Source organism: Perca flavescens, chromosome 8, assembly GCF_004354835.1.
Source record: "Perca flavescens isolate YP-PL-M2 chromosome 8, PFLA_1.0, whole genome shotgun sequence".
NCBI classification, from domain to species: domain Eukaryota; kingdom Metazoa; phylum Chordata; class Actinopteri; order Perciformes; family Percidae; genus Perca; species Perca flavescens.
The window spans coordinates 34,230,663-34,245,815 of record NC_041338.1 but is presented as its reverse complement, the minus strand read 5'-3'; the positions used below and the strand labels follow the sequence as shown (position 1 = coordinate 34,245,815).

Sequence of the window (15,153 nt, the reverse complement as noted above, 5' to 3'; positions counted from 1 at the left end):
TGAATCGATAGCGTAAAAGATTGTTTGTTGCAATAAAAATAATGTATATATTTTTTTAAATCTAAATCAAATTCCTTTCCTTCATTGCTGGCTATTTTACACGTTCTTGTTATGTGAAGGGGTTATTGATCAGGTAGATGTAACGGTTGATTGTCTGTGAGGGAAGTTAAACGAGATCCCAGCGGTGTGAAACCTCTCGCCACTTGGCATCGGCTCTGAAACACCAGCAGCCGTTTTGTGCAGATGACTGAAATAGGAGGACGGGGGCCTCTGAGAGACTGACAGGAGCAGGTGGGGGGAAGGGGGTGTTGTAACTGGGGGAGGTAAAGGGGGGTTGGCGGTGGTGGGATAGAAGCCTGCAGACTCACGCTGGTCCTGAAGTGCGAGGTGTAAAGTTCCGGGTGGTGCTCGTACTCCATGGGGTCGTATATGCCGTCGCTCTTCCTGCACAGGTGGTGATGTCGGCTCAGAACGGTGGCGTACACTTTGGTCATATCTTCCAAAAAAAAAAAAAAAAACATGTGGACATACTTTCAATGAGCACGTGGCACTTATTCCGATTATTATTATCAAACCATAAGCCCTCCGAGTCAGATCAACCCAGCGCATCCGGTGATCCTTTCATTTTATTTCATTTATGTATTTATTTGACAGGGACAATGCAGACAGACATAGTGTCAAAACAAAGCTCGTCACTGAAGTGCTGCATAAAAAGTTTATAGCAGATGTTAATTTTCAACTCCAGTCCCTGGTTGGGCTTTTATACACAATAAAATTTACATACTTAACTATCTCAATTCAAAATAAACATAATAAATAAACAACTCCAGTCCTAATACAAATAATATGAACATGATATAAAAACATGCATATCATATACAATTCTTACCTACTAACAATAATTAAAAATGAGTACACTTTTGGTTTGTTTTTAACCAGTTTTTGAGCCTAAAAGTAAACACTTTAAAGTCAGTTACAATCTTGATGTCAGATGGTAATGAGTTCCAAAGTTTAGAGCTCTTCACAGAGAAGGTCGTCAGACCAACACTGGTCCTGCAGTATCGGGCCTCAGGGAGGCATTAACCCTAATTTCCACGAGGTGCGTCTGCGCAGCGGTCCGGGAGAGCGGCGAGCAATCGCGGCCATTCAAGTCAACGTTTAATATCCCACCTGGGGCGCCACGGCGTGTCCCGGAAGCATGCGTGAAGCGACTCTCTGCTCCGCTAGAGATACGCGCCAGGTCTATTTTCACGCAAGACTATCCAGTCAATTTACCAAGAGACCCTATAGACCCTACAGAGGCTATTTTGCCGTCTTTGCTGTAATCAAATCAGTATATATATTTATGTTTAACATGAAGTATACTAATGCTTGCGTGCAGTAAATTTCCACAACTTTCTCCCCATATGCCGAACAAGGGTGATGCAACAGCAGCAGCAGACACGTTTCTGGTGTGCAAAGACACGGAAAACGCCACGCAGCCGCCACGCAACAGAAACGCCACGCTCACGCCACGCAGCCAGTGTGCAGAAGGCCTAAATGGGAAAGTGAGTGGACCATTTGGGAATGGGTCAACTTCATCATGGATCCAAAACATGCCAACACACAGCTAATCAGCACCAACAAGACTACAAAGAAACAGAAGTGCGGTGTACCAGATAATACATCTACCAGTCAAAGTCCTCCCTGGAACTCTTCTGGTGCAAAGCCTAAGAGTAAAGAACTTTTCTGGGAAACGTTAACGGGACGAACACAGCACCCTGAGATTTGTGATGTGACCGGCTGGCCCGCATTATCATCCGTGCAGAGCGCCTCTTCAACCCCTGTACTTAGCAGGACACAGCCGTGGACAGGTGCGAAAGGGAAAACTGGCAGCAGAACATCTCACCAACAACCGAGCGTGCAACTGGAGAACAGATATGCTCCACCGCTGCGGGACCCTGGACCTCCGTCTGACGACCTGGATTACGTCTCATCGTCACACAGCGGGCTAAGGACGGAGAGTAACTCAAAACGTGAAAGGCTACAGGGAACGCTAATGACTGGGCCTCCAACTCTGACTGTGGGTGACTCTGCTGTAAGAGATGTAAAAAGCATCTCTTACATCCAAAATAATTTGATGTCCCATGGACAAGGTTGCTGACCTGGCAGAAAAGAACACGCCTATGGTGGCAGCACACCCAACTGCGAACAGCATCATAGCTTACAGCTGGGTATCGCTAAAATCCAGTTTAACAAAAAAGAAATTACAACATTACGACACAAATCTTTTTGCTTTTCAGCTCCTACTACGTGAGCCCCGTTTTTCCTGCGCGTCTCTACAAACTATAACGTTAGACAGCCAATCACAAGCATTGTTAGCTCTCGTAGAAGCGTGCAGCATGCGTATTGGCTCGCTGACGCCGATGAGATTCACTCCTTAGGTATTGAAAACATTTCGGCATTTCGGTCGGTGCCTAAAAAGTATCAAATTCGGTACCCTTCCTTAATCATACTGCACATATGGATGTATTTAAAGAAAAAACGACAACCTGGATACAGTGCTTGAGGAACACGAAGCAAGTAAAGTTCAGAGGTTGTATAAAATGACCCAAATGATCGCCACTGCTTCCGCACTGTGCGGCCAAAAGAGCAGGCGCATTAGAGACACCCGCCGGCCGAGCCGGCTACTTCCGGTTTACTGCTCTGCTAACTTGACTGGGAATAAGATGATTTAAATCGTAACTCATCTTCTAGACTTTCCAAATGTTCTTGGTCCAAATGCATTCAATTTTGATAGTGAAAGGAGTCATTTGATGGGGGGTTGTGACGCTTAAGAAAATGTATCCACTTATTTACAGACGTCTTTCTGGCCACGTAGTTCTACTGGCACTGAACACATGGCTCTCAACTGCATGTACCGTCCATTCGGTGCATTTTATTGACAGTTTCAACCAGTTCTGGGACTGCAAACATCTTTTTGTAAAAGGCAAGTGAACTTTTCTTTAACAAGTCAGAAGTAAAGCTGTTCACCTCTAACTTATTTTACTTCCTGCATCGCCCATCTGTTCCCTCTGCCAAGGACCAGGCGGCAAGAGGAGTCTAAACAAGAGGAAGACATAACACACCAGTCCCAACACGAGGAGTGTTGACCATGAGAAACGAGGAAATATTTATTCATTTAATGATTAAATAAGGTAGTCTCCAAACTTACCTTAATTATAACTTGTTTCCTGCTAGTTGTACTACAGCACTTACGTTTAAAAGATAATAAATATTTGTGTTGTCTCTCTTTATCGGTGTTGTAGTTTGTAGACGGTCCCTAAGCACTCGTCTTAATGCCGTCTCACCGTCGGATGCTCGTAGGGACCAAAGCCATCAGGCAAGTGTTATTTAAATAAACTCCTGGTGTACTTTCCCATGCCTCCTTTTCTGAGTACATAACCTATTTGTACTACTGTAGAAGTTTGGTACCACTCCGGGCATTATTAGTCGGGTCATTCACAAGATACACCTTTGGTTCCATTAGCGCCTGCACTAAGCCATTCAGCTGATAGCGCTAACTCGACCAATGTTGATTGGGGTGAAATTACTCCGAACCATCCCTTTACCTAACCTGACTCCGCCAGATGGATTGCTTCCCATTTGCTTGGCATATCCATCTGGGAACTGTCCGTGGGAGAACTTTTGGGAAGGGGCGAAAATCCTGGTTAGCTGATTGGATAAACCATCTGTCTACGACCTATAGTTGGTGATAGACGGGCCAAATCAACCAATCAGATCAAACTCTTGCCTAAACCAGTCGGGAGAAGAGCAAAAACATCTTTTCCTCCGAGGAAAAGCCTCCAGTTCCGTTTTTTGCTCTTCTTTCAATGAAGGAATACTTTCTAATGCAGATAAAACTTGCTGCGATAGCTACGCTCATCTCATCCGTGGAAGCCGCCACGTTGTTTAGACTGAACAGTCGCTTCTTGTTGCGTCACACCTAAAGCCGCCTCAAAACCAACGCTGATTGGTCGGCCGTTGGGCGAACGGCTCCAAATTTTCTCTATCTCAAGATGCCAGACTGATCTGTCAGTGGGAAAGTGGAGCTCACGAGATCAGGACGGTCTCACGAGGCTACCTTTAACCCCCCCCTCAACAACACCAACAAATTCGAGGTGGTCTCCTTCCTTCACCGCTCCACACCCCATCCATGCCACCGCTCTCTCCACTCACCCTCCTTTCCAGTTAAGTTAGTTAAAACGGCAGGTAGCACCGCTTACACAACGCCAGTAACATCTGTCTCCCCAGCCTGACGAGGATGCTAATGTGCCATAGAAATATACTCGCCCTGTCTATGAACAGTCCTTTCTTGCGGGAAAACACTTCTTTAAAAGCTGCTGTAGGCACTTTATTTTTGGTGTCGTTGGGCAAAGATTACATAACAACATTTAGCATTATACTATATTTTCAGGCGTTAGAAAATGTAGCCCGTATGTGAGACCAATCACAATATATTTTTATAGCGAGAAAGCATTCCTATTGGCTGTTCTGCGCATGCATTGCAATGCGACAGAGAGGAGAGAGCTACAGGAAGAGGTCTTACTCTACTTCAAATTCTGTTGTGGTTTAAAACCACTCAATAGTGAAGTTGTCCTTCCATTTTCATCTAGTCTCATCAAGTCCAGTTCACTCAGATGATCATAAAGATATCCGTTATGGCTGCAGACCAGATATTACAACTTTGAGGCGGATGTTTTTTGTTAACTGATCCGTTTGTTCCCTGAAGAAGTTAAATTAGCTCCTGTATCACTGTCCTGCAGACTGCAGCACATCATCTCCTCGGCTGCGAAGGTGATTGGCTGCAATCTTCCGTCTCTCCAGGACCTGTATGCCTCCAGGACGCGGAGGCGGGCAGGAAAGATTGCAGCCGACCCCTCCCCCTCTGGCAGGACGCTGCGGTTCATCGGGACCAAAACCTCACAACATCTGCAGTCAGCCTCGTTAACAAGGCCCCGTACCCCCACTGACTCTCTCTCTCTCTCTCAACATTTTTCACCACTTTCTGACATTTTATAGAACAAAGAACTTCTCAATTAATCAAAACAATAATCAACAATGAAAGCAATTGTTAGTTGCAGCGTACGTTTTGTATCATGTTGAACACGATGCACGTCCCGTCACATAAATCCAACACGGAGCCACAAAGATAAGCACAAGAAGGTCGTACCTCCTGTTTCCGAGACGGCCTTCAACTCATGAGGTTCTACATATTCAACCGGTAGCTCGTTAAGGATGTCTTGGGCTCCCTGCAGGATGAAAAGACAAAAGCAGACAGTTAGACCCTCTGCTTTCTGAGGCCTCTGAGTGTTGGTACGTGTGTATGTATTTTTGGGTTTAAAGGGATATGTCACCGTTTGTTGAAATAGGACTTATCACGGTCTCCCCTAGCTGTAGATAGGTGGGCCAACACATTTTTTGTGCATGCATTGTTTTAGTCCGGTGGAACACCGGCAGAGCCACCGCTAGTTAGCTTAGCGTAGTGAATGGAATCCTATGTTGCCGGTTAGCATGTTGTGAGTAAAAGTGAGCCAACAAAAGACAAAGAAAACAACCTAATTACTTGCACTGAGACAAAAAATGTGTTGGCCCACCTATCTACAGCCAGGGGAGACCGTGTTGAGCCCTATTTCAACAAACTGTGACGTATCCCTTTAAGTTAAAACTTGTTGTACCTTGGAGACGTTGCCGGTACCGGTGAAACAAAACGTCACAGGGCCGATAGATTTGGGCATGAAGCCCATGGATATCTCATACCCACAATCCCTCACCGCCTGGACGGCCTGACTGACGTTCCTGTAGTTATGAGCCATGCCGATGTACTGCGAACAGCAGAGAGACAGGGAGGGACGGGGGATGAGGATGGCGTTGAGGCACAGGGAGCAGTTTTCCGTGTCAAATAGTTTTGCTCTTTTTTGGCGGATGTTTTCTTACCATGAAGGGGGTGTGGTGGCCCAGAGCCAGGAAGCGCAGCCCCAATCCGTGCAATATGTTAATCATTCCTACAAAATTCCACATGGGAGGATACAAAAATAGACATTACAATGTGGTTATTTCATATATCATACATCTATTTATTTTTGATTTACCAAAAAGCACGCTATATTGTGATATACTATATTGTTTATATAGAGATATGAAATGATACACGCGTGCTCGAACTGTATCTCTTGAGCGAGTTAGATGAGTAAGAGTAGTAGGTTGAGGAATGGGAAAGGTATGGGGAAATGAAGCTCTCGTGGGCTTTAATTCGGTTTTTCTGTACCATATATGTTATATACATATTTAGGATTGTAATCTTACTTTCATCTTTCTGAAGAAAGAAAAAAAAAAAAAAGAGCATTGACTTGACTAGGTTACTGTCTGTACTAAGGCTGAGCAATTTTATCGATTCTGCGATATAAATCGATATTTTATTCCCCAAGAAAGTATTGATTTTTATGCCGCGAGTATCGATACATAAGTCCCATTCAAATCCCCCGTGTTTACCCCCGTTCGCATTGCAGGAAGAGCGATTTGGTCAGCCAGCCGCTAGTGTCGCTGTAGAGCAGCCAACGTCAACTGGCGGCCCGCCGCCAAAAGCTTTTAGTCCGGCCCCCAGAATAATCATGAATTCACAAAATGTAAAGAGGAAAAATGTGTTCTGTTATTTATCATTTCAAGCATTTAGAGCAAAAACCCAGCCCCCTGTATTTACATCTCTACTCACATGCCGGGATTCTCTACAGCGATGACCGAGCTCCACACACACAGCTGAGCCGAGATGTGTGTGCGTTAAAACACACACACACCACTGAGCCGAGATGTGTGTGCGTTAAAACACGCAGCACCTGACTGGGAACGATACAGAGTTACCAACAGCCGCTGCGGCAGATGAACTCACGCTGGTCTCTTTTCTGTAAATAGGCTCCAATTAAACCTTTGTGAGTAGAAAGTCAATACTTATCAATGCACTCACTTGTGTAGACCGGCATCAACATGTAGAAAGCGATATTTCAATCTGCTCAGTCCACCAAACACAGCTCTACTCTGCAAATAGCGAATTTTTCCAAACAAGCTAAAACAAAAGCTGTCGGTTTTTAGTCTAACTGTTTATCTTATGTTGCCGGGAATCTGGAAATTTTGACAAATTCTTGTAAACCTCACTGCTGGCTGAACAAACCAAACTCTCCGCTAGAGCGGACAATCTGGAGCTACTTAATATGCACGTGAATGACGCGATCGTTATGTTCAGTGATGATGATGATGATGGTTGTATTATTTTGCAACATCATCGTTTCATTGCAAATGAGGCATACATGACGAGTGCATAGCCTGCTTATCAGTCAATTCATCATTAAAGCTGGGCTTTTGGCTTTTCCACTTCAACTTTTTGCTTCAGCCTCTTTGATATTGTGTAATTGATGTTTTCAGTTCAATTAATTAAATCCAAGTAAATGGAACACTCACAAGATGTCACCAAAATCACTCGGTCCCCTTTAAATCTTTCAGAAAATGATGTAAGTGTATCGAATTATATCGAATCGTATCGTTGGCTGAATATTGTGATATATATCGTATCGTGAACTGAATATCGTGTATCGTATCGTGAGATTAGTGTATCGCTACAGCCCTAGTCGGTAGTCAAAAAACATTTTGAAACAAAGTCCTGCCCCTACTTTACTATATCATATTATTACATAAAAAAACAACTATACAACTAAAAATGACCTATATCTGGATAGAAGATTTCGGCCGTATCAGCGACCCTAATTACTGTTCATTCTGTACATTACTCTGCCCTTCTGGTTAGATGCTAAACCGCATTTCATTGTCTCAGTACCTGTGAGTACACAGTGTGTGCACTGACACTAAAGTTGAATCTAAAAGAAAAAAACCTTAAAAAAAAAAAAAAAAAAGGTCCAAGTTAGAGTTGAAGAGCTCGAACCCGACGGGACCCGACTGTCTTAAAGGGGTGATAGAATGCAAAACCGATTTTACCCTGTCATAGTTGAATAACGACAGTTCGGTGGGTAAATAGGACATACATAGAAGCTCAAAGTCCCCCTGACACCCCTTTACTATGAAAATCTCATATTTTGAAACTGCCGCTGAAAACGGGCGAATGTCAACAAAGCTAGTTGCTTATGCAAGCATCTCAAAATCCGGAACCTTAAATCACGCCCCAACATTTACATAGGCTACACAACTGACCTGAGATCAGGTAGTCTTCTGAATCTAGGTAGGTCACACAGATCTCTGCTATTCCATTACAAAATTCACTTCTGAAACTTTTTTATGCAAGAAATCAACTATGTAAAGCTCAAATATGGGCCGTTTTACGAAAATGGATGGCTAATTGCAAATTCTGTCCGACTGTGTGTCGGAGTTCAGCGCCGGTGCTGCCTGTGTTGCTGCCTGTGTTGTTGCCTTGCCGCCCAGCCTGCCTTCCTTCACAGACCCCGGCCTGCTCTGAGCTGGATTGAGCCCACAGCAATCCATACCCGCGCAAAGTCACCGGATTTTGGCTAATGGACTACTAAACGCCGGTGCTCTGACAGAGCTCCAGGGCCTGCAGCTCCCCTCTTCCTAATGCCAGGTGTGTGTGAGTGAGAGCGCGGTCAGAGAGCTTATTACGCCAGCAATCTCTTACCACAGGTTCCAGTTAATCTTATAATGTGTGTAGCTAATTATAATGTGCTGAGTTATTTAAACAAACGATCGGTGAAATACACGCCTCTTGTCCGTGAGTCTCATTGATAGAGCCTGCGGCTGGATGGAGCTATAGCTAGAGGAGGCTAGCTATAGCTAGCCTCTTCTTAGAATTCCTCTGGAATTCACAACAATTCATTAACTTGAAATCAGACACCGTTGTTAGCTTTATAAGACATTTAGTTAGATGTTGTATAACTGGCTTGACGAAATTCAAACCGTAAATATACTCGGAATTACGCCGAAAATGAAGCTAACTATCCGTGATTTGTAGCTACACACAGCTAGGATTGAAGGGACAGTCGCAGCTAACGAAACCCTTACAGCTCACAAATATTTATTAACTTGAAATCGGACACCGTTGTTAGCTTTATAAAACATTTAGTTAGATATTGTATAAGTGGCGTGATAAAATTCAAACTGTAAATATACTCGAATTACGACCAAAAATGAAGCTAACTAGCCGCAATCGTGTACACCTGGGATTTTAGGGACAGTCGCAGCTAACGAAACCCTTACAGCTCACAAAAATTCATCAACTTGAAATCGGACACCGTTGTTAGCTTTATAAAACATTTAGTTAGATGTTGTATAAGTGGCGTGATGAAATTCAAACTGTAAATATACTCGAATTACGACCAAAAATGAAGCTAACTATCCGTGATTTGTAGCTACACATAGATAGGATTGAAGGGACAGTCGCAGCTAACGAAACACCTAGCTAAACTTCACAAATATTAATTAACTTGAAATCGGACACCGTTGTTAGCTTTATAAGACATTTAGGTATATGTTGTATAGCTAAGTGGCGTGACATTGTGTGTAACATGTGGTAAGAGATTGCTGGTGTAACAAGCTCGCTGACCGCGCTCTCACTCTCACACAACGGGCCATTTAGCTAGCAGGAAGAGGGGAGTTTCAGGCCCTGGAGTTCTGTCAGGGTTGCCAGCCTAACAGAGCTCACAGCGGGCCGGGGTCTGTGAAGGAAGGCAAGCCGGGCGGCGAGGCAGCAGCACCGCCGCTGAAGCCGACACACAGTCTTACCATATATGCAATTAGCCATCAACTTTCGTAAAACGGCCCATATTTGAGCTTTATATAGTTGATTTCTCACATAAAAAAGTCTCAGAAGTGAATTTTGGAAAGGAAACATTGCAGTGTCTGGAATATGAGATTCTGTCGGTTCTCTAATGTGTGTGTATTGGGGATTCGCTCAACCAATCAGCGCGCATCTCTAATGTCTGCCTATGGCAATTCGCTCAACCAATGTTACAACGTTACAGAGGACTTATTTTATTTCTCTGTTCCAACTTCCAAGTGGCCGATAGCCTACGTTAGTCATGAATATATTATGTAAAAAAAAAATAAAAAATTATAAATGACTCATTCTTGACAAAAGGCAAAAGAGCTGTTTGCACATTTGAATAATGTCGGCTGTAAACGAGTTTGGGCTTTTAAAAAGCGGTCAATCAAAATGTACTTGTCGGGCCTAACTTTTAAAGGTCCCATGACATGGTGCTCTTTGGATGCTTTTATATAGGCCTTAGTGGTCCCCTAATACTGTATCTGAAGTCTCTTTTATATAGGCCTTAGTGGTCCCCTAATACTGTATCTGAAGTCTCTTTTATATAGACCTTAGTGGTCCCCTAATACTGTATCTGAAGTCTCTTTTATATAGGCCTTAGTGGTCCCCTAATACTGTATCTGAAGTCTCTTTCCCGAAATTCAGCCTTGGTGCAGAACTACAGCCACTAGAGCCAGTCCCACAATGAGCTTTCCTTAGGATGTGCCATTTCTTTGTCTGTAGCTATTGAGGAGGAGAGGGGGGGGGCAAGGTGGAGGGTGGGTTGTGGCCTTGACCAACTGCCACTTTGCTCGTTTGAAAGCCATGATGTCTCTCTCTCTTATGGGTGGGCCAAATTCTCTGGGTGGGCAAAGCAGAGAAATTACCTCATAAGGAGAAGATTCCTGATTGGCCCATCTGAGCTTTCATTTTCTCAAAAGGCAGAGCAGGATACCCAGGGCTCGGTTTACACCTATCACTATTTCTAGCCACTGGGGGACCATAGGCAGGCTGGGGGAACGCATATTAATGTTAAAAAACCTCATAAAGTGACATTTTCATGACATGGGACCTTTAAGGTCAGATTACAGCTCTAGTCCAAGTGGATCAGAGCAAGAAGAAGATCTGATGTTGATTCAGCAGTTAGTTGTCATGTTGACACAAATCTGACTCAACAGCTTCAGCACAGACTGACCGAATGATGAAAGTCCAGTTGATTCAAGTAGAAATGTTCAAACAGAGAACACGTCAGCCAGGTTACGGTTACCTTGGTTTCACAAAAGCTGCCGCTGCCAAACACTTTCACAACAGTGACTGGACCGGCTGAGGGACATCGCAAGACCTAATTCATGTTTTCAGAAAAGGTTTTCATACCTGCGACGCCGGCCCACTGACCAAACGCTACGATCCGGAAGCCGTTCGGATCGACCATCTTCTCGTAGTCGATTAGACGAACCTCCTGAGAAGAAGAAAACAAAAAAAAAAAAAACATTTTTGGTATTGTTTTTTTAGGGTTTTGTTGAAGGAAAGACAGACAAAATCAGGGATTGGGATTTTTTATTTTAATATTTCTACAGATTTTGTCCCGCTCATCAACATCATCATCCAGTGTAATACTCCGATCCCTTTCCCATGTCAAGTAATATGTCTTTACTCAGAGAACCAAGGTTACAACGGAACCAAGCAACTTAGAGAGAACTTAGAGAAAAGTGAGAAAAATTTCGGAAAGTGGTGCAACAACTCCTCTGGCTGGAAAGTTAAAATGACAAATAAATTTGACACAATATATATGGCCCTATCTTGCACCTGGCGCAGCGCAAAGCCTGACGCAAGTGTCTTTGCTAGTTTAAGAGCGACGCAGTTGCCAATTTCCCGTCCAGCGTCCACGTCGTTTAAATAGCAAATGCACCTGCATCAATCTTTGCGCCCATGGGCGTGGTGGTCTTACAGGGAGGTGTGTTCAGGTGCATTCTGGGCGTATTTCTATCTTGAAGCAGATTACAAATACCAGTAAAAAAATATTACGGTGCAAATCCTCCATCATAATAGCAATGCTCCAAGGTCCAAACACACCTGGCTTTTAAAGGGAATGGTAGATGATCTCTGATTAGTTGATTGCATGTTACACCCAAAACACACCTATGAATTAATGAAGACACTAAGTACAACCCTTTAGAACCATGTGCCGCGGCGCACGGACCCTTTTTTCCGTCGTCAAACTAGCAAAAGTGGATTTGGACACGCCCTAAATGCACCTGCGCCAGGCGCTTCACGTTGTGCGCTAAGATCGTTAAAATAGGGCCCATAAATCTACTAATCTTTACAAATATTGAATGGATAATAGCTTTCCAAATGTGGCTAAAGAAGTCAGTTTCTTCTAAACTAACTGGAAAACACTATTGTGGTCAGGACATTCTCAGGGGATCTTTTGAGCGCTCTCACCTTCTTCAGCAGGTCCTCCAGGAGCGCCATGTTGGCCTCCTGAGCCTTGATGGTGTGGGAGAAAAACGCGTACGTCTTCCTGGGAATGATCTTCTCCTCCGGTGGCCTCTTCACCCCGATTATCAGAGACGCCTCCGAAAGGTCCTCCTGAATGACGGCCCCGGCCCTCATGTAGTACTGAAAGCAAAGCACCGGCTGATGGTTACATGGCCCTTCTTTTCTTTAAAGTGTTGAAATTATGCTAATTTTCAGGTTGATTATTGTATTTAGAGGTTATAGCAGAATATATTTACATTGTTTAATTTTCAAAAAACACCATCTTTTTGTTGTACTGCACATTGCTGCAGCTCCTCTTTTCACCCTGTGTGTTGAGCTCTCTGTTTTAGCTACAGAGTGAGACATCTCACTTCTGTTCCATCTTTGTTGGGAGTCGCACATGTGCAGTACCTAGGTAAGGACTACTAGCCAGTCAGAAGCAGAGCATGAGCGCGTTCCCTGACAGTACCTAGGTAAGGACTACTAGCCAGTCAGAAGCAGAGTATGAGGGCGTGCCCTGACAGTACCTAGGTAAGGATTACTAGCCAGTCAGAAGCAGAGTATGAGGGCGTGCCCTGACAATACCTAGGTAAGGACTACTAGCCAGTCAGAAGCAGAGTATGAGGGAGTGCCCTGACATTACTTAGGTAAGGACTACTAGCCAGTCAGAAGCAGAGTATGAGGGCGTGCCCTGACAGTACCTAGGTAAGGACTACTAGCCAGTCAGAAGCAGAGTATGAGGGAGTGCCCTGACAGTACTTAGGTAAGGACTACTAGCCAGTCAGAAGCAGAGTATGAGGGAGTGCCCTGACAGTACCTAGGTAAGGACTACTAGCCAGTCAGAAGCTGTGTCTGCAGCTCATCAAATAGTATCGTGAATCGTGAGTTGAGGATATTGCTTCATCCCTATTATAAAGGATAGTAATATCAAAGGGAATTTGCTTTGTTTTTCCTGTCAGACATTGTTAAGTGCCTCACCTTCTCGTGGATGGCTCTGCGGTTGGACGGTTGGACGAGGACTTTGACGCCGGCGTTGGTCAGCTCTTTGACGTGTTTGGGGGCCAGTGGCGCCCTCCTCTCCCAGGGGTTGATGTCCTCGCGGCGGATGGCCATGACGCTGTGCTTGTAGCGCCGCTGGCCTGCCAGGCAGCTCTGCGTCATCTTACCGTGGTGACTGAGGAGTCTGAACATGACTTCACCACCCCCTGCTTTGGGACCAAGACATAGAGCCACAGGCTGCTGACCATACTATAGTTATAAAACGAAACAAATCATGACAATCCACTGAGCACTCGGAAGTGACACAATCTGTTGTGTCATTTCCAAGCAAATTAGTTAAAAGTATCCCCCCAGAGTTAGACAAGTCCATACATACCCTTCTCATGTCCGTGCGTGTTGTAACTGTCTGACGCACCCACTGCTAGCCTAGCTTAGCACAGATCCTGGAGCTAACCGGCTCCATCTAGCCTACTGCTCCCAATAAGTGACAAAATAACGGAGTGATTAGCGCAACACATGAAAAGCCCCGCTTTTTCTCTCTGCTCCTCACCACGGGAGGCTTCTCAGGTGCTGCGAGCAAATCACTCCGCCCAAATAGCAGAAGTAGCAGTGCTTCGCCTTCTGAGAATATAGTTCCCAGTATGAATACGGTTAGAAGATGGCTGTGTCTTATGCAACCTTGTTCTTTGTACACGCTATGACTATACAAATCACAACAACAATGTTGGCGTTATTTTGTCACTTATTGGGAGCATTAGATGGAGCCGGTTACCTCCAGGATCTGTGCTAAGCTAGGCTAGTGTTGGAGCCGTCAGACAGAGTTACGACACGCACAGAGATGAGAAGGGTATGTATGGACTTATCTAACTCTGGGGGATGTGGTGAATAAGACAAACTCCCAATAAGTCGGCGTGTTCTTTTAACTAAGATTGCAGAAAAAAACATTTTTAAAAACTTTTAGTGTTTCATTGTTACATGTATTATTGTACCTTTGATCCTCTGACAAAAACAGCATGGGGATATAGCTCAACAGTCAGGGGAACGTATGATTGAGAGGTTAAGTTTGCTGCTGGGAGAGGGCTGCTGATGAGCAGGTGCTTTTGACAGATCCCAAAAAAATTGGATAAGACAGAACTGCAGTAAAACTACAACACACGTATTCAACTGCTGAAGACACAAAAGACATCATGAAGTGTTTTAATCAACATGAACATTACTAAACAGCACAGACACTGGTTTTAGCGCAACAGTTAAAGCTCCCTAAATGGTACATTATATATTGTTGGTTTAAAAGCTCCCATATTGTAAAAAGTGAGATTTTCTTGAATGTTCATTATAAAGCAGGTCAACATGCTATATAAATACTGTGAAAGGATCCAAACACTCAATCCACAGAGAAATGCAAACAGCCCCAAGTAGAACCTATGTATGGGAAACACTGCCCTACTTCCAACTGTTGCTAAATAGCTGTAGTTTTTATTTATTTTCAAAAATGATGTGCACTAAACCACAATTGTGCTAGTGGTCACACAGTTAAGTTTGGACTCATAAAAAGTTAAAATACAACCTGAAAAAAAGAGCAGAATAGGGGCCCTTTAAAACATTTATGTTATTATTGGACAGAGCCAGGCTAGCTGTTTCCTCCTGCTAAGCTAAGCTAAACTAAGCTAAGGCAGCTGGCTGTAGCTTTATATCAGCTAGAAAGCTATTAAGTATGTATGTAACGCTATATCCCAAATTGTCGAAGAACTTCAGTTGTATTTTGCAGGCCACATCAAGGAGTCCCAAACCCCAGGTTGGGAACCACTGGTCATACACAGTAAACCTGAGTCCACTGTATTTGCCAAACACTTTCCAACTTAGCTATCAAACCACTTAATCAGAAAAAAAGACGTACTTGT

At 44.0% G+C, this 15,153-nt stretch overlaps 1 protein-coding gene across 3 annotated transcripts in view; it reads right to left on the bottom strand.

Moving 5' to 3' along the window:
- Nucleotides 1–15,153, bottom strand: part of aass (aminoadipate-semialdehyde synthase) — a 55,069-nt gene that overhangs the window by 39,423 nt on the left and 493 nt on the right. For 2 of the 3 annotated variants that reach the window (XR_003693129.1, XM_028584323.1), the window contains exons 2-8: nucleotides 13,232–13,458; nucleotides 12,218–12,394; nucleotides 11,150–11,234; nucleotides 5,956–6,023; nucleotides 5,697–5,843; nucleotides 5,192–5,270; nucleotides 369–496 (exon numbers count right to left, since the gene is read on the bottom strand). Coding sequence is in view for 2 of the 3 variants with exons in the window: in XM_028584323.1 (XP_028440124.1) it covers nucleotides 369–496; nucleotides 5,192–5,270; nucleotides 5,697–5,843; nucleotides 5,956–6,023; nucleotides 11,150–11,234; nucleotides 12,218–12,394; nucleotides 13,232–13,444 (897 nt within the window). In the remaining variant the exon portion in view is untranslated. Of the gene's footprint in view, nucleotides 1–368; nucleotides 497–5,191; nucleotides 5,271–5,696; nucleotides 5,844–5,955; nucleotides 6,024–11,149; nucleotides 11,235–12,217; nucleotides 12,395–13,231; nucleotides 13,462–15,153 lie in introns of all 3 variants that reach the window. The other variant, XM_028584324.1, reaches the window with a different exon arrangement.